Source organism: Portunus trituberculatus, chromosome 48, assembly GCF_017591435.1.
Source record: "Portunus trituberculatus isolate SZX2019 chromosome 48, ASM1759143v1, whole genome shotgun sequence".
Classification (NCBI taxonomy): Eukaryota; Metazoa; Arthropoda; class Malacostraca; order Decapoda; family Portunidae; genus Portunus; species Portunus trituberculatus.
This window is the reverse complement of record NC_059302.1, coordinates 9,235,925-9,255,924: the sequence shown is the minus strand read 5'-3', so window position 1 is coordinate 9,255,924 and position 20,000 is coordinate 9,235,925. Positions and strand designations below refer to the sequence as shown.

Below are 20,000 nucleotides of genomic sequence, written 5' to 3'. Positions count from 1 at the left end.
CAGAGGGGAAGAAGAACCATCGTTGATTGACCTAGTATTCACAAAGAAGCCAGAGCCCCCTTCCAACATATAATATCTTAGTCCAATTGGAAGAAGTGATCATATAACATTAGCGTTGGAAATGCAGGAAGAGGACGGGATGAAATACAGAGAAGACTATAAAAAAGAAATATTAAATTATGCAAGAGTAGATTTTGAAAAGTTAACCAAATTTTTTGCTGATATTGAATGGAGAAACATTATGAATGGAAGGACAATACAGGGGAAGTATGAAATTTTCCTACAGAAATATAACGAAGGAATGAAGAAATTCGTACCTATTTATAGAGTAAAGAAAAGTATACATGCTTGGTACAATTCCAAATGTATAGAAGCTAAAAGGGAAAAAGATAAAGCTTGGAAAAAACTCAAAAAGCAGAGAAATAAAAAACAACAGACAGCAGTATAAGGATGCGAGAAATGAATATATTAGAGTAAGGAGAGAGGAAGAAAGAAACTTTGAGAAAGATGTGGTGCGAAAAGGCGAAGGTGAACCAAAGCTTTTCTACAAATATATAAATGATAAGATGAAGAATAAAGAAACAATTGAAAAAAATTATTAAATGAAGGAAGGCATGCCAAACAGCAAAAGAAATAAGTGAAATAATGAATGATAGTTTCAAAACTGTGTTCACTGTAGAAGAAGAATTTACAGAACCAGATAGGACATTGCGTTGCTGAGGATTGCAGGAAATCATAGTGCCCAAAGAAGATATTGGAAGACTGCTAGATAATTTGGATGTCAGAAAAGCAATGGGACCGGATGACGTATCAGGCTGGGCACTAAATGAATATAAGGAGCAGCTGTTAGATCCAATTTGGGAAATGATTACAAGTTTATTAAAAGAAGGGAGAGTACCACTAGAATGGAAGTGAGCCAACGTAATCCCAATATTCAAAGGAGGAAAGTCAACTGAGTCATTAAATTACAGGCCGGTGTCAGTTACAAGTGTTGTGGGGAAGATATGTGAAATTATTATCAAAGAAAAATTAATTAAATATCTAGAAGAGCAGGTTATATCGAACAAACAAATTGGGTTCAGAACAGGAAGATATTGTGTGTCGAACTTATTAAGCTTCTACTCAAAAGTAATAGTAGGACTGGAGGGCAAAGATGGATGGGTGGACACGGTATACCTAAACATAAAAAAGGCCTTTGTAAAGTCCTTCACTGCAGACTACTTTGGAAGTTAGAGAGCATAGGAGTACTGAGAGGAGCTTTGTTAGATTGGTTAAGGGATTACTTGAAGGACAGAGAGATGAGAACTGTGATCAGAGATACATACGCATCTTGGGGTAAAGTAACAAGTGGAGTGCCACAAAGGTCAGTGTTAGCCTCCATTATGTTTCAAGTATATGTAAATAACATACAAAATGGGATAACCAGTTATATTAATTTGTTTGCTGATGCTGCAAAATTGCCAAGAGTAAACAAAACCCGAGAGGACTGTTTGCTGCTGCAGGAAGATATAAACAAAATTTACGAGAGGAGTAACTAGAAGTTGGAGTCCAGTGCCAAGAAATGTCACGCAATGGAATCAGGAAGGAGCGACCATGATACGTCCAAGGTTAGAATATGCAGCAGTGGTGTGGTCACCGATCTCGAAAAAGGATTTAAGAAGATTAGAACGAATCCAGAAGAGAGCTACAAAGATGGTGCCGGAAGTAAAGGACCTAACATATGAAGAAAGGCTGAAGGAAATGAGACTGCCAACTTTACAAGATAGAAGAGGACGAGGATGCCTAATGACAATGTATGAAATAGTAAATGGCCTTTTTAATGCCATTTACTATTTTGTACATTGTCATTAGGCATCCTCGTCCTCTTCTATCTTGTAAAGTTGGCAGTCCTATTTCCTTCAGCCATTCTTCATACTACTACTACTACTACTACTACTACTACTACTACTACTACTACTACTACTACTGCTGCTGCTGCTGCTGCTGCTACTACTACTACTACTATTACTGCTGGTACTAATAAACTCACCCACACGCATTCCTCATACTTTCCGCTAACTACTATTTGTTTTGTTTTTTAACGTGAAAGGGGAGAATTGGCCAAGGTCAACGAAAATTATTAAACAAATAGGCCCACTTAGATGCTAGTTCCCGAACAGATAGAGAGAGTTAGCCAAAAGAATGAGATAAATCTCTTGAAATCTCCCTCTTAAATGAGATAAGGTCATAAGAAGCAGGTAGGGAGTTCCATAGTTAACTAGAGAAAGGGATGAATTATTAAGATTACTGGTTAACTCTTGCGCTAGAGAAGTAGACAGAATAGGGATGAGAAAAAGAAGAAAGTCTTGTGCAGCGAAACCACGGGAGGAGGGGAGGCATGCATTCAGCAAGATCAGAAGAGCAGTTGGCATGACATTACTGGTAGAATATATAGCAAAAGATGGAACATTGTGGCTGTGAGAAAGTGGCTGAAAACAGTCAGAGAGGAGAATTGATAAGACGTGTTAAGAATACATGTATCTGAGTTTTTAAAATATTGTAAGGTACTTCAAGGTATAATTTATTGCTTTAGTCCCCCTTTTATTTAAGTTCTTCTATAAGTCTCATAAAAATTAATTAACTTGTATTTTTCAGCTATAGTGCTATAAGTAATTTTCAGTATTGTTTCTCTAATCTTTTTTATAGAGAAGTATTAAATGGAAAAATATTATGTGATTTATTGTTTTTGTACAAATATGTGAGAAGGAACTTTATTTGTATGTTTGTAAACCCTTTGTTATGAAATACACAAAAACCATCATGGCTGAGTCTTTGTTGTTTTAAGCTTCTTGAGCGAGCTAGTTTTGTCAAGATTTTGCCGAGTCTTCAACATTTATGAGGCCCAGACCCGGGAACCTTTAGATGGATTATACTAGAAGGTATTTGAGCCCAGTTTATTGTCAGAAAGATGTGTCAGGACTTGAAAGAAGCCCGCAAGAAGAGGGGGTCAGCGGCTGTCGGCCTTTGATACTCTTCAGGCCGAAGCTGAGTTACTGTTGGATAAACCTGATGACCTTGAAGCAAATATTGATGAAACTGACAGGTTCCACAGAGATGCTTGAAGAGTAAGAGCCCGAGCACCTACACTTTTGAGGAGAGCAAATGATGATAATGATAAGGCATCTGCCACTTCTAAGGAAAAGTCAAAGGTTAAATTACCTAGATTGGAGCTCCCCAAATATTCTGGTGAGTTAACTGTATGGAAATCATTCTGAGACCGATTTGAGGCACTAGTTGACCAAAGTGATCTGCCAGATATAAGCAAATTTAGCTACTTGCAGTCATTGCTTCATGGAGAAGCACCATCAGTATTGCAAAGATGTGAGAAGGAACTTTATTTGTATGTTTGTAAACCCTTTGTCATGAAATACACAGAAACCATCATGGCTGAGTCTTTGTTGTTATAAGCTCTTTGAGCGAGCTGGTTTTGTTAAGATTTTGCCTGACTCTCTTCAACAAGACGAAAACTTTTCTAATTCCACCTTATCTAGTCAAACAGTATGAGTGAAACTCTCCCATACTTGCGAAAAATACTCCATACATGGGTGAATAAAACCCCGGTGCAGAGTTAGCAGTTGAAGTGATGAGAAAAACTGGTAGAGACGACTCAAGACACATAACTTCATGGAAATTGTTTTAGCTCTAGAATAGATATGAAGTTTCCAGTTTATATTCTAAGTAAAGGACAGACCAAGGATATTCAGTGTAGAAAAGGGTTATAGTTGAGTGTCATGATTGTGTCTAGTTGATAGATGGGGGAATTAAGCTTCTGAGGCATTGTACAATATTTAGTTTTTCTCTCTTTGAATCAGAAGTTTTAAAGAGATTAGAAGTCAGGTGTTCTGTGGCTTCTCTGCATGATCTGTTTACTTACTGAAGGGTTGGTCATCTCTGAGAAGATGGGTATCCTAGTTTGGTTTAGATCATTGATGAATAATAGGAATCAATCATGGGGGGCAATCAATCACTGGGGGGTGTATCACCTCGCCTACCCTATGGTGCCACTCTTGGCAGTCGTGCCTTTCAAGTCTCCATGTAGGATGACCTTCCAATGCCAATTAACTCCCATCAGGAGGCATTGACTTGCCACAGCCATGAGTTCTGTGGAGGTCCTCTTGGCTTCCTCCATGCTGGGTTATCCCTATTGGGGACAACCCGATATGCAGGTTCAGCTTCAGGGTACTGTGCCACATGCCCATATAGTCGTATTTGGCGTTGACGGACTATGCTGATAATCGGCCTCAAATCAGTCTCACGGAGCAATTACTGATTTAACACAAAGTCATACCAGTGGTACCCCAGATCCTGTAAAGGCATCTCGTACCAAAGACATCAATTCACCTCTTCAGATCGGTGTCCAGCGTCTATGTCTCACAACCATAGAATAAGACAGGGGTCGCCAATGACTTGAAGATTCAAAGTTTCGTCTGTCTGCACAGGTACCGACAACGCCAAATACTCATGTTGAGCGAATCCATAACGCCGTGGGCAAGGCCAATCCGCCATACAACTTCCTGGCTTGACCCATCATCGTTACACACTACACTACCAAGTTTTCCAAGATTTCAATGTCCTCATCATATGCATGGATGGACTGTACTGTTTCATCCTGTAAACCTCCAAACTTCTGAACCTTGATCTTGGGCCAGGAAACCTAGAATCCGAAGGGCTTTGCCTCCTCATGCAGTGCCTCTAGAGCTACTACCAAAGCCTCCAGTGACTCAGCAAAGATTACTACATCATAAAAACAAGATATGTAATCTCAGTATTGCTAACTGATTCTCCACAGTAACTTTGGTCTACAACTCTGCCTAGTTCCCAGTTCATCCAAGTGTTGCAAAATGATGAAGCAAGCACGCATCCCTGCCTCACTCCCTCACAGGAAAGAGGCTGGACACGCTCCCTCCACTTTTCACAGCATTCACAGTCCCAGAGTAAAGGGAAGTTAGTAGACCAATAATCCTTGCAGGAATCCCACAGAGATGCAGAAGATCCCAGAGTGTCTCTCGATGCACTGAATCAAATGCCTTCTTGAGATCAACATAGGCTGCAAGCATCCCATGTTGAAACTCATGTCGGTGGTCAGTTGTTGACTTACTGGGCGTGAACCCAGACTGTTCAGGTTTCTGATGTTTCAGCAGGTGACTGTGGATATGCATCAACAGCAAATGGGCAAGCACCTTGCCTGGTACACTGAACAGTGCTACACCACGGTAGTTGTTGCAGTCCTGACAGTCCCCTTTGCCTCTTCCAGATAGGGATGACCAACCCCTTTTTCCAGTCATGGGGAATGGTACCTGAATGCCATACAGCAGTCAAGACAGCATGCAACCCACAGATCATGGCCTCACCCCCCACTTTGAGTAGCTCCACACTGATGTTACAGATGCCAACTGCCTTTCCACCCCTCATCTTTGCCATATTCTCTTTGGCATCATCATTGGAGGATGCAGTTTCGTCAATGGGTGGATCAACGTCCATCATCTGTAACCCTGCAGTTAGGAGCTGTCCACTTGAAGGATCCACCATAAACAGCTGCTCAAAGTACTCAGCCCAACGAGCTATCTGCCCATCTGAGTCCGATACGAGGCAACCACCTGCTGTTCGGAAAGCGCTCGCCTGAGATGTAGACTTGCAGCGGAGTTTCTTTAGGGCTCGATAGGCAAGTCGGAGGTCATTAGCACTTAAATTACAATACACATCCTCAATGAGATCCCTGACATATCTCTCCTTGTCTCTCCTCAGGAGAGTTCTAGTCCTATGTAACAGAGCCCTGTACTGGTCGCAGTTTCCAGCAAGTCTGGCAGCACAACTCTCCTCAATACTGTCCAGCTTCTCTACCAAGGCGAAGCCACTCCGTGACCTTGGGCGCTCCCCAACGCATTCCTTAGCAGCCTCAAGAATCTCACGTTTGAAGGTATCCTCAGTGTGTCAAGCACTCCAAACCGATTGGAGACTGTCACTGCATACTCCTGGGCACATGTCAAGTCCTTCAGTTTCTCAAGATGAAACATAGTGTGGTCACATCTTGGAAGCTTTCTGGACTTGACATGCAGGTTGAGTGTAGCAACAACAAGCTTGTGGTCAGTGGCAAAGAACTCGGCACCCTGAAAAAACCTGTAGTTCTGGAGGATCCTCCAATGAATACTAACAAGTATATGGTTGTCATACCAAGTTCAGTGGTGCAGCACTGGTCTCTAATACCAAGAACATGCAATTTTCAACCTTCTGGATCTTGCAAGATTCAGAAGAAAAGAGCTGTTGTCATTCCTGGTACTAGAGCCATGGAGACCAACACGTACCTCATAGCTGGCTCTCTCAGTGCCAGTAACAGCATTAAAGTCGCCCAAGGCAATAAGTGCATCACGACTGGGACACTGGTCCAGTACAGAGTCGAATTTGGCGTAGAACGTCTCCTTCTCTTCAGTTTCACATACCTCGGTAGGAGAGTATACTCGTACTGCAACAACAGACATGAAGCCTAGACTATGCTTCAGCCTTAGTCACATTATACAGTCATCAACTGGAGTAACCTCTACAACGGACGGCTGCAGTCTGCTGGAGACGCCTATGGCTACCCTCTTGAAATGGTGACCATTGTTCATGCCTCCTTGTCTCAGAGTCCCACCATATCCACCCTCAGCCTACTGAGCTCATCCGATAGATGAGGCAGTCGTCGATCCTCTGAGAGGCTCAGGACGTTCCAGGAGCTCACACTTAGAACTCTCCGAAGGTTTACCTCAGGAATGGTCCAACGGGCAGGCGTCACGTCTGCAACCCCACCGGCAACCCCAATGTTAAGAATAGGGAGAGGGGATCCTCCTGTTCCTCTTAGAACACAGGGATCTCGCAGGCAACATTTCGGCAGTGAGAAAGAGGCTGAAGACAGTCAGTCAGAAGAGGGGAGTTAATGAGACGAAAAGCTTTTGATTCCACCCAATCTAATTAAAGTGTGTGAGTGGAACCCCCCATACATGTGAAGAGTGCTCCATACATGGGTGGATAAGGCTCTCGTAGAAAGTCAGCAGTTGGGTGGGGGAGGAGGACTGAAAAAGACTGGTGGAGATGCCTCAGAAAGCCTAACTTCATAGAAGCTGTTTTTGTAAGAGATGAGATGTGAAGTTTACAGTTTATGTTATAAATAAAGGACAGACCAAGAATATTCAGTGTAGAAGAGGGAGACAATTAAGTGTCATTGAAGAAGAGGGGATAGTTGTCTGGAAGACTGTGTCGAGTTGATAGATGGAGAAATTGAGCTTTTTGAGGAATTGAACACCGTTAAGTTTTCTCTACATGCCCCAGTCAGAAATCGTAGAGAGATTAGAAGCCAAAAATTTTGTGGCTTCCCTGCGCGATCTGCCTGAAGGGTCTGTCGTCTTTGAAAAGACATGAAAAACTGCAGGATGATATCATCAGCATAGAAATGGATAGGACAAGAACTTTGCTTGAGATCATTGATGAATAATAGGAAGAGTGGATAGTAGGATAGGACCTTAAGGAAGAACACCGTTGATAGCTTGAGGAGAAGAACAGTGACAGTCTACCACAGCATCAATAGAACAATTGGAGAGGAAACTTGAGATGAAGTTACAGAGAGAAGGAAAGAAACCGTAGGAGGGTAGTTTGGAGATCAAAGTTTTTTGCCAGACTCTTTTGAAAGCTTTTGATATTTCTAAGGCAACAGCAAGAGTTCCACCAAAATCTCTAAAAAGAGGATTACCAGGACTTAGCATGGAAAGCCAGATCACCAGTAGAGCGGTCTTGATGGAAGCCATACTGGCGATAAGATAGAAGACTGTGAAGTGGCTTAATAAGAATCTTCCTATTAAAGATAGATTCAAAAACTTTAGAGAAGCAAGCTATAGGGAGATAGTTTGAGGGATTAGAACAGTCACCCTTTTTAGGAACTGACTGAATGTAGGTAGAAATCAATAGACAGAGTTCAAAGAGTTTGGCCAGGCAAGGTACAAGCGCGGAGGTACAATTTTTGAGAACAAAAGGAGGGATCCCATGATCTCCATAAGCCTTCTGATGGTTTTGGGCAGCAAAGGCATGGAAAACATTATTGCAAACAATTTTACTTAAAGGTGTGAAATAGTCAGAGAGAGGAGGAGAGGGAAGAACAAGCACAGAATCGTTCAAAGTAGAGTTATTAGCAAAGGTTTGAGAAAAGAGTTTAGTTTTAGGGCCAGATATGATGACAGTGGTGCCATCAGGGTGAAATAAAGGAGGGAAAGATGAAGACAAAGATTTGAAGATGGTTTTGGCCAGATACCAGAAGTCTCGAGGTTAGTTTGTTTTTCGAAAGATGTTCACATTTTTATTAATGAAGGAGTGTTTGGCAAGTTGAAAAACAGACTTGACATAATTCTAGGCAGAAATATAAAGCGCATGAGATTCAGGTGATGAGTCTCTGACACGGAAGCATTAATCATTCCGAGGAAAATCACTATAATACCTTCTCTGGTCTCCAAATTGGCCAAGGCAAAACACTAGAGGCACCTCTGCTTTGGAGGATACTGAGGAGGGATTTGAGAAATAGGACAAGATACAGATATGGGATTGTGATCGGAGGAATCCAACAGAGAAGATAGGGTAGCAGCATAAGTAGAAGGATTATAGAAGAGAAAAAGCTCAAGAATGTTGCGCATATCTCTAAGTATGGTCAGGAATACGAGTAGGGTGTTGCACCAGTTGCTCTAGATCATGGAGGGTAGCAAAGTTGTAGGTTAGTTCACTGGGATGGTCAATGAAGGTAGAGGAAAGCCAAAGCTGGTGGTGAACATTGAAATCTCCAAGGATGGAGATCTCTGCAATATGGCAGATAGACAGAATGTGCTCCACTTTTGAAGTTAAATTAATAGTCAAAGAATTTTCTATTGTCAGAGGAATTAAGGGAAAAGTTAGCAACACAGATAAATCTAGTTTTAAAGTGAAGTCAAGTCGTTGCGTGCACAGACGCAACATCCAGCTTTGGAACGAAAATGAAGATAGAGAAAGTAGGAAGGAACAGAAAAGGGGTTACTGTTAGTTGCCTCAGACACCTGTTCTTCAGTGAGGAAAAGAAGGTGAGGTTTAGTAGAGGAGAGGTGGTGTTCTATACAGATTGAAAATTAGATTTAAGATCACATATGCTGCTGAAATTAATGAAGAAAAAGTTGACGGGATGTCAAGACATTTATGGCCTATACCGCAAGAGCAACTTAGATTACAGTATGTACTCTTATGTCTTCCTTCTTGATAAAACACCCTTCTTACCCATATTTTGAGCCAGACCGACATAGGAATAGGTAAATAGGTTAATATCATAAGCCAGGAGTCGTGATGTGTTTTACCACATCTTTCTCAACCCACCTCTCTCTCTCTCTCTCTCTCTCTCTCTCTCTCTCTCTCTCTCTCTCTCTCTCTCTCTCTCTCTCTCTCTCTCTCTCTCTAGATTCTGCTATATATGATTACTTTGTGAAAATGGTAATGAATAACAGGCAGAGCGTAATGAGAGTTAAATTTACAAGAGGTGAAATTTTTTTTTTTTCTTTCTTTTTTTCTTTTTACTTTATGGCGTATAGCGCCTGTAGGCATACTTGAAGAGTATATGTGGGAAGCGCTGTTCAGCTTCCGCCCATTAGTGGCACAGGCAATTTTATTTATAGTGGTACTCATATTAAGGCCCATATCACCACCCAAGCGCATCTTTGGTGTAACAACCTAGAACCTAGGGTATCATGGTGACATGAAGGTAACTTTAAACCACTCAAAGTGGTATGTGGTGGGATTCGAACCAACGTCCGATCCCACGCTCACCACCTTATCCATTACACCACTGCCTCCCTAGGGCACAAGAACCTGAAAATGCCGCTCCCGAAAGTAATGAAAATGTGATATTAGGTATAATATACTTGTTTATTATGTATACATATATTAAACTATACATACATGAACTTTAGATCAATATTTTGCGCGCCTTTAATTTTGCAAAATCTGAAATAACGGTCCGAACATCAATATTCTCAGTATCCTCGCTTGTGCAGCTTCCTGGGAAATATGCCACCTGGGGCATTCGCCTCGCTCGTTCCCCATATCACTACGTCACTAATGACAGGACAGCCTTTGTAGCTTTCATCTTTTCTTGGCTCTCCAGTAACTATAATCCTTCGTAAACCCAATGGAATGCTGCCCTCTCATCACCACTCTTTCCCTGCTCCAAGTTCGAACTACGTCTACGTGTGTTCACTGAGGGTTCTAGGTCGTCAGCTGCTGCTACTGTGTGTGTGTGTGTGTGTGTGTGTGTGTGTGTGTGTGTGTGTGTGTGTGTGTGTGTGTTATATACCTGCTGTCTTCAATGCGCAGGTTGAGAGAGAGAGAGAGAGAGAGAGAGAGAGAGAGAGAGAGAGAGAGAGAGAAGATTGAAAGAAGAATAAGAAGCATGGGTATGGTGAAGAGGGACGAGAAGGGGAATGTGGAGGGTGAGAGGAATAAAGCGAGTTAGTACACGCAGAGGCAGCTCTGTTCAATAACAGCTGCCAAAACATAAAAGGATGATAGGTCTCACTTTTTTTTAGATATATAGATAGAAAACTACTTCGTCAAGGAGAGAACCAACTGTACTCAGAATTATCAAAACTTTCATTACAAATAATCTCAGTTAAGTCCTAAAATCCAACAACATGAAGGCATATTTCTCTGAAGGTATGTGTCAGTGCAAGTCTCAGCTACCTGAAGTGAAGGGAGTGGTGCTGGTGTTGGGTGCTGGAGACACCGCCTTTGACTGCGCCACGTCTGCCCTTCGCTGCGGCGCCAGACGAGTCTTTGTTGTCTTTAGGAAAGGCTTCACAAACATCCGGGCTGTTCCAGAAGAGGTCTGTTCTCACAGAATTAAATTTGAAAGAACTTATTCTTTAACTTATCATGAATTGTCCAACTTCATTATATTCACAAGCGAATGACTGATGAAAAAAAAAAAAAAAAAAAAAATAAATATATATATATATATATATATATATATATATATATATATATATATATATATATATATATATATATATATATATATATATATATATATATATATATATATATATATATATATATATATATATATATATATATATATATATATATATATATATATATATATATATATATATATATATATATATATATATATATATATATATATATATATATATATATATATATATATATATATATATATATATATATATATATATATATATATATATATATATATATATATATATATATATATATATATATATATATATATATATATATATATATATATATATATATATATATATATATATATATATATATATATATATATATATATATATATATATATATATATATATATATATATATATATATATATATATATATATATATATATATATATATATATATATATATATATATATATATATATATATATATATATATATATATATATATATATATATATATATATATATATATATATATATATATATATATATATATATATATATATATATATATATATATATATATATATATATATATATATATATATATATATATATATATATATATATATATATATATATATATATATATATATATATATATATATATATATATATATATATATATATATATATATATATATATATATATATATATATATATATATATATATATATATATATATATATATATATATATATATATAAAGCTTTTGTTTTTCGTGTGGGTCCGGCACCTCAGTGAACCTTTTGAATTGTATTTTTTTTTTACCTTGCCGACGCCCTTCTTACATAAAGAAAATAATGCTTTCCAGATGGAGCTTGCAAAGAAGGAGATGTGCGAGTTTCTTCCCTTTCTTTCACCCCGTAAAGTGCTGACAAAGAACGGCCGTGTGTCTGGTATGGAATTCGTCAGGACAGAGCAAGCAGAGGATGGCACTTGGCTGGAGGACGAGGACCAGACCGTGCGGCTCAAGTGTGACTATATTATATCTGCTTTTGGCTCAGGACTCTCTGATAAGGATGGTAAGTTTCTTTCCCTTTGTTATTCCACGATTATGTACATAGTACATGATTATGGTATTTGTCATTGCTCGTTTAAGAGTGTGGGTAACTAATTTTGAATAATATTACAACGCCTTCCGCGCACGCGTGACACGTGACTTAATTCCTCACTTGATTCATAATCTGCCGTGTCGCCACCAAGATATGGTACCGATGTTACGCCGCCCTGGGCAAGTCTGTATTCCTCACTTGGGTTTGTGTACATCATTGTGAGGAAAGAAACGTTGGACAGAACTTGTGAAATTTCATTCCTTGTGCAAGTAAATACAACAGCAGCAAGTCAAAATTGTCTCTGCACTTATCACTCTTCTTCTCACAAACTCGCTGTTCTTACAGACTAGTCTTCTAACTGACTGTCCCTTTACTTACTGCCTATTTTACGTCTTCCAACAATTAATGTTGTTTCTGCTTAATACTGACTGACTACTGACTCGTGTTGGCTCAGAACCTCCTCTTATACAATATCTGTTAGATCAAGATAAGTCTACTACATTACAGAACCTCTTCAATCTTCCTGGTCACATTACATAAGACCCACATAACTACAACACACAATAGAAGATTTAACGATACAGAACAACTAGGCATCGCACATTTGTGGCAGGGAGCAACTTGCTGGGACACACTTGGCCACCTACTCCACCCCCCTTCCCGCCTTCACTCGGGTGACGCAATTCCTATCAAGTAGTCTTCTCGAGAGTTTTTGAGATCCTTCGCACAACAATATGCTATGATTGATGCTCATTTATTAAATTTGTATGTATGTATATATATATATATATATATATATATATATATATATATATATATATATATATATATATATATATATATATATATATATATTCTCCTTTAAACAGACGAGATTAAAGGCGACTGCTATTTCAGCATTGTTCAGCTCCTGCTATATATATATATATATATATATATATATATATATATATATATATATATATATATATATATATATATATATATATATATATATATGTGTGTGTGTGTGTGTGTGTGTGTGTGTGTGTGTGTGTGTGTGTGTGTGTGTGTGTGTGTAGGAGATGCTGGCAAAGGCCAACAAAAATAGCTATACAAAAAAAAAAGCTCTACCGCCGGTCCCATAGTCCAAAAACGTTTATGCAATTTAGCGGATAAATGCTATTAAATGTCTCTCTTGAAAGAATGAAGTTAGAAATGTGGAAATACAAAAGCAGGCTGCGAAGTTCAGTTTACGAAATTACGAGATTATTGGTGAAAATATAGTCTCACAGGTGCTGCTCTCTTACAGTCCAAGAAGCCCTTGCCCCTGTCAAGCTCAATCGCTGGGGCCTGCCAGAGGTGGATCCCAACACCATGGCCACTCTCACACAGGGAGTGTTCTGTGGTGGCGACGTCGCTGGTGTTGCAGAGACCACTGTGGAAAGTGTCAATGATGGCAAGACTGCAGCCTGGAGTATACACAAATACTTACAGGTATATTTTTGTTCATTGTTTTTCAGTGTACTTTTGTCTTGCATTATTGTTGTTAACCTCACATCTTTCTTATGATTCTAACCATGTATTATGAATATTGCTTTTGTGAAAAATCCCTGTGATTATGATTATCAAATGAGCTGAGAATATTAAGTAGCAAGCCACATTAAAAATAGCTTTAAAATAAAATTACAATGTATCAGATAAGGAGAAAAATCTATAATTATTTTTCTTGTTTGGCAGTCTCTTCATGGCATGTTTGTGCCAGAAAAACCTTGTCTGCCGAAATTTTACACTCCCATAGATGAAGTGGATCTCTCCATCAACATCTGTGGCATCAAGTAAGGAACAGGTTGTTGGTAGGTGGTGGCATGATTACCTTGTTACTTTTTTGTACAAACTAATTTATCTTGACCATCTGCTGATAGCATCTTATATATATATATATATATATATATATATATATATATATATATATATATATATATATATATATATATATATATATATATATATATATATATATATATATATATATATATATATATATATATATATATATATATATATATATATATATATATATATATATATATATACACACACAAATGTTGGCCATATGTGTACATATGGATGTGTGTATTCGATGCACTAATTGACATCACAATTTTTTTCTTGCAGAATGACAGGTATGATTTCTTTTTCTGAGTACATGATGATCTTTATGTAAAATGACATGATAGTTTGTCTTTAGCCTCTTCCTGTACATCTCTCCAAAGATTTTATCTTCTAAGTTGATATAAATATATCTGATACAAGATGTCAAAGACTCTGGAGAAAACCACATAAGTGAGTGTTAGATGCAGGTGGGAACATTTGTGGGGCAAGGCAGAGTAGTTGCATGTGATGGGGTTAAGTGAAGATCATCTGTGAATGTATGAATGGACATAGTCTTGATCACAATTGCAGGAAAAGAGTTGGGTCTCTTATTGTGCACCAAATAAAATCCATGTCATCCAACAGGCACTGCTGTAGAAACTACAGTATCCTTTACAACTGACCTGTCATGTGTACGTAGATAAAATTCCACAAGAGATTTTGTAGGAAATGTGGGTAAATGTGAATGTATGCATGTAGATAACACACTCAGTATCCCACAATGGTAGTCCGCTTGCTATACTACATATATAGCATTTCACACTATAATATATGTTTCTTAGGTTTCCTAACCCCTTCGGCCTGGCCTCTGCTCCGCCCACCACCTCCGGCCCCATGATTCGCCGTGCCTTTGAGGCCGGCTGGGGTTTCTGCGTCACCAAGACTTTTGTTTTAGACAAGGTAGTAGATCACTTTTGTATTGATGCTACACCAGTTCATTATAATTATGAAAAGCTAACATTCATATATACGTACTACTATATTCTTTATTGCAGAATATACTAGAACTTGTAAAGTACAGTGGAACCTCAATTGCCAGACACCTCCCTTTTCGAACAAATTGGTTGCCAAACTAAATTTTGAGCTCTAAATTGCCTCATTCATTATACCATAACTCAGTTGTCAAACTATCCATGGGAAATAGCTTAATCCATTCCTGGAACCCAGGGTTGCGTTGGAGAGAGCAACTCGGTACTTACCCTGCACCCCCTAGTCCTACAGTATGCATCTTCTATCAATTGCTTCCATATTCTTCTCAGCTGGAATAAACAAAGGATCATCATTGCTATAGTAAGAATGTGTAACTTACAGCAAGACAGCATACGCTGCTCTTCCTGACGATGTTTATCACGCATCACTAGCTTTCCTGGAATAGGTGAGGCACCTCTGTGCTGTGATCAGCTATGATGACAAATAAGATGACCAAAAGAAACATGTAGCGGAATCTCGTGATTTCCAAGACTTGAAATAATAGTGTTGTTCAACTCACACGAATAGAAATAGAAAATTTAAAAAAAGTTATAAGAAATGTGGAACACTACAAAAAAAATTATTTCCGTGATGATTTGCTGATCTGGCAAGTCTCAGGAGATTTCGTGAAATGTTTGTTTAGGTCGCCATTTGTCATCACTACTAATCTTAGCATAGAGGTGCCTCACCTATTCTAGGACAGTTAGTAATGCATGATAAACATCGTCAGGAAGATCAGCGTATGCTGCCTTGTTCTTGGTATACTGTTACTACAGCAATGATGATCCTTAGTTTATTCCAGCTAAGAGGTGCACAGAAGCATTTTTTGGTAGAAGATAAATGCTGTAGGGAGCACAGGGTGTATGCTGAATCCCTCTCAAATACAACCCTGAGATCCAATAACAGGTAAATCTATTTTACATTGATTCCTAAGGGGAAAATGGTTTCAGTTTTCAAACATTTCGGTTTGTGAATGGCCATCAGGAACTAATTTTGAAAACTGAGGTTACACTGTACTTTAAGCTTGTCTAAACATCCTTTCCTTCAACCAATTCATAGAATTGAAACATAGTGCTTATCTTTTCCACCCAGGACATAGTGACCAATGTGTCTCCTCGTATAGTGAGAGGAACCACTTCGGGCCACCTATATGGCCCTGGCCAAGGCTCCTTCCTCAACATTGAACTCATCTCAGAGAAAACATGTGCCTATTGGCTCCAGATTGTCACAGAAATCAAACAAGACTTTATGATTGATTGATTGATTGATTGATTGATACATTTATTGTTGAATTAATAAATAATTACAACAAAGGAGGAGGATGGGCCTTGCCACCCACCCCCTGGGCAAAGACTTAAGGTTAAAGTATCACAAAAATAACTCTGGACAGTATACACAACAAGAATACAAGTATTTCAATAAATAAATACACATATTGCACACCTTATTGCCTAAGACATCCTACAGTCTGGGAGCAAACTGAGGATATTCCCTGAGTATATCCCTGAGGGTGGCAGAGTCTAGGAGATGGTCAATGAGGCTGTACAAGTCATGCTGACCTTGTGGCCTAAATTTAGCAATGAGAGGACATTCCATGATATAGTGACGCAGAGTGTGTCCCCTTGGTGCAGCACACAGCACACACCAGGAGAAGCACTGACTTCCCAAAAGTATTTGTAGCCTAATCTGAGCCTCATTGCCACCCTGTCATGTGATGCAGTGTGTCTCCCGTAGGTGTAAGCACAGCTCTGGGAGACACGTGCATAGTGAAGACTAGTGCTACTGCCCCTATGGCAACAAAGCTCCAACTGATCACTAATGCTACTTTGTACAAAGTCCTTAATGCTACTCTTAACATAACCCAGAGTGTACTCAGTGCCAGGGTCCACTGTGTCATCTTGTAGGGCACACTGAGCAAGGTGGTCTGCTTTTTCATTTAACGGGATACCCACATGAGAGGGTATCCAGATGAAATGGACCGTGGCACCAGCACCTTCTAGGGCGTGGATGAGATCAAGACACTTATTAACTAGATCACAGTCCATGGGGAGGTGGATTGAAGGGCGTACAATGCAGCCTGACTGTCAATAAAGAAATATACATTCTTATGGAGAGGCGCCACAATGTGGAGCGCCTCCAGTACAGCATACAGTTCTGCTCTAGTGGAAGACATGGGTGCAGGGAGCCGCCTGGAAACCTCAGTGTCAGTGTAGAGACTGGCAGAGATGTAGTCACGGATGAACAGCCCACATCCAGACCTGCTGCCATTGACTGACCCATCACAATAAACATGAATAGCCTGAACGTGTGGGTACTTGGACAATTTAGTCATGAACATGTCTTGCAGCACATGAGGGAGCCAGTCCCTCTTGGGCTGATGCAGTGAGTGAATATCAACACTGACACGGTGAGGGTTCCAGGCGGGTTGCAGCGGTGACATAACAACGTTAATACAAGCCTCGGCTACACCTACACTTGTCAGTACTCCCAAGATCTTCCTGAGGTATGGTGTTGTAGGAGTGCGAGGATCATGATACAGGGGGTCAGTGATCCCTTTAGAGAGTCAGAGCCCGTGCATAGCATCCGACTAATTGTGCGACAAGTAATTTCCTGTACCCTACACATAATACTCGGCAGGTGCAGTTCAGCTCTGAGGACTTCAATCCGTGCAGTCCTGGGGCATCCCAAGATTATCCGCATGGCTTCATTCTGTACAAGCTCCAGGGGACGGAGTTGAGTGGCACTAAACTGTATTAAAACAGGGGCGGCATAATCAATAAGGGACCGTATGACAGATATATAGAACATTCTTAGGACTGGAATGCCCGCCCCAGGCCCCTGTTGGCTAGCAGCCGAAGTGGTGCTAGCCGTGGCAGACAGAGGTCTCGAACATAGTGGACGGCTTGAAGAGACTTCCTAAAGCTCATCTGAACACCCAGGTACTTGTGTATATGAACTCTAGGGATGGGAATGTTATTTACAGTGGGCAGCCGAGAGACCTTCCCTTTAGCTTGAAATTTTGTTTTACATTCATTAATCACTAGTCCCATTTGGACACACAACGCTGCCAGTTGTGACAAAGCAACCTGGAGAATCCTGGGTGTGGGGCATTGGAGGAGTATGTCATCAGCATAGATGAGGACCTGGGTGCCCTGTGGAAAGGAACAGCGCAATTTTGTCCATTAAAACATTGAAAAGCATTGGACTAAGGACTCCACCCTGTGGTGTTCCAAGCTCAAAAACTTCCTCAGAGGAGACTGCACCTTGAAACCAAACCTGTGCTGTTCTATTGTACAAATAGTCCCTGATCCATCCTAATAATCTACCTTTGACACCTTTGAGAATGAGTTCCTCCATAATAACATCTTTGTTGGCCCTGTCGAAGGCACCCTTGAGATCAACGAAAGCTCTGCAGGTAGCATCCTTATTTATAAGACACTCAACAAAACAATGACTTGTAGAGTGACCTTTTAGGAAGCCATGTACATTGCCAGAGAGTACATGGCCCACCTTGTATATAAGCCTGTTCAATATTACCCGTTCCATCATCTTACACAGACAGCTGGTGAGAGAAATAGGGCGAAAGGTGCCATCACCTTTGGGTATTGGGATGACGATGGCTGTTTTCCAAGAGCGGGAAGCTTGCCTGCAGTGAAAGACATGTTAAATAAATCCAAGATAGGGTTGTCTACCTTTACCTCCAGGAGAGCATTGAGGATATCATAGGTGATGCCATCCTTGCCAGGAGCTGTTGACTTGCCCAACTTGACTGCCGAGAGGAGTTCGTCATGCGTGATAGGCACACAGGTGTCGTCCAGCAGAGGAACACTGTGGCAAAGCAACTCCATCCTTCGTGGTCTTTGCTGATCAAGCGCCTCCTGGTGTTCCACAGGAAGGCCAGAGAAGGATGAGGCTTCCTTCCACTGCAAGACGAGTTCTCGTGCCCTGCCTGCAGGATCAGGGTCACACACCTGCCGTCTGGACTTGCCCCGGACGCTGTTGACATGGTGCCACACCTCCCGGAGGGACCGGGTCCTGCGCACCTTGTCCAGGAAGGAGACCCAGTACTTCTTCCTTTCCTGCTGCCGCAGATCCGTGAGGTGTCGAGCCACGGTAACCATGGCATCCCGTGACTCTGTGTCTGCTGGGTTGAGCTGCCAACGTCTCTGGTAGGCAGCGAGCGTCTGTTGGCAGTTCAGAATGACAGGGTCGGTAGCGTAAGTCCAGCGGCGTGGAGCATGGGCCCTTGCTGGAACCCTTGGAGTCGCGATGAATCCCTCGATGGTGTGCAGGAGTCCGTCGTACAGTGCCTCTGCATCAGCAAAGGAGCCCTTCACGGCAGCGTACCACGCCACCACATGGACGACGAGGTCCGTCATCCTGGATGGTGGCACCGTCAAGCGCTTCCTGGGCACTGCCGGGCGGACTGCACCGGGAGGGTCGTCTCCAGGGCGAAGTGGTCGCTCAGCAATGACCTGACAAGATAAGTTTGGGCAGTATATGTTGGCATATTGATGAGGGCTACATAATCAAGTCTGCCTCCTTGAACATGTGTGGGTGTGTGGTCCCCAGTAAGTACAGCTGTATCTGTGGTGTCAAGGAAAGCCTTCCAGCGCACACCATTGGCATTGGTGGTGAGGTGGCTTCCTAATTCCTTATGCCTGGCATTAAGGTCACCCATGATAACACTTTGCTCTTCAAGAACATATTCAGGAAAATTTGCAATATTTAAGGCACCAGCATGAATGTACATGTTTACAAAGTAAATAATTTCACCCACAGTGTGCAAGCAAACAGTAATGAATTCAATACCCTCAGTGACCCCCATTTCCATGAAGTTAACTGGAATCCCATGTTTAATGTAAGTGGCCATCCCCCGACTACTGCCGTCACCACAACTGAGGGTGTGGGAGGCATAACCCTGCAGCTCCAGCACCCTTGGCCCTACCTCCTGTAAGGCAATAATGTCAGGCTTATGGAGAAGGACATGAGAGTGTA

General features: G+C 40.6%; 1 protein-coding gene across 1 annotated transcript in view; it reads left to right on the top strand.

The window, feature by feature from the left end:
* The window catches only part of LOC123498405 (dihydropyrimidine dehydrogenase [NADP(+)]-like), a 48,367-nt gene that overhangs the window by 18,889 nt on the left and 9,478 nt on the right, over positions 1–20,000 (top strand). The window contains exons 8-13 of the mRNA XM_045245512.1: positions 10,726–10,895; positions 11,879–12,089; positions 13,411–13,595; positions 13,839–13,936; positions 14,816–14,933; positions 16,095–16,256. Coding sequence (XP_045101447.1) covers positions 10,726–10,895; positions 11,879–12,089; positions 13,411–13,595; positions 13,839–13,936; positions 14,816–14,933; positions 16,095–16,256 — 944 coding nt within the window. The remainder of the gene's footprint in view (positions 1–10,725; positions 10,896–11,878; positions 12,090–13,410; positions 13,596–13,838; positions 13,937–14,815; positions 14,934–16,094; positions 16,257–20,000) is intronic.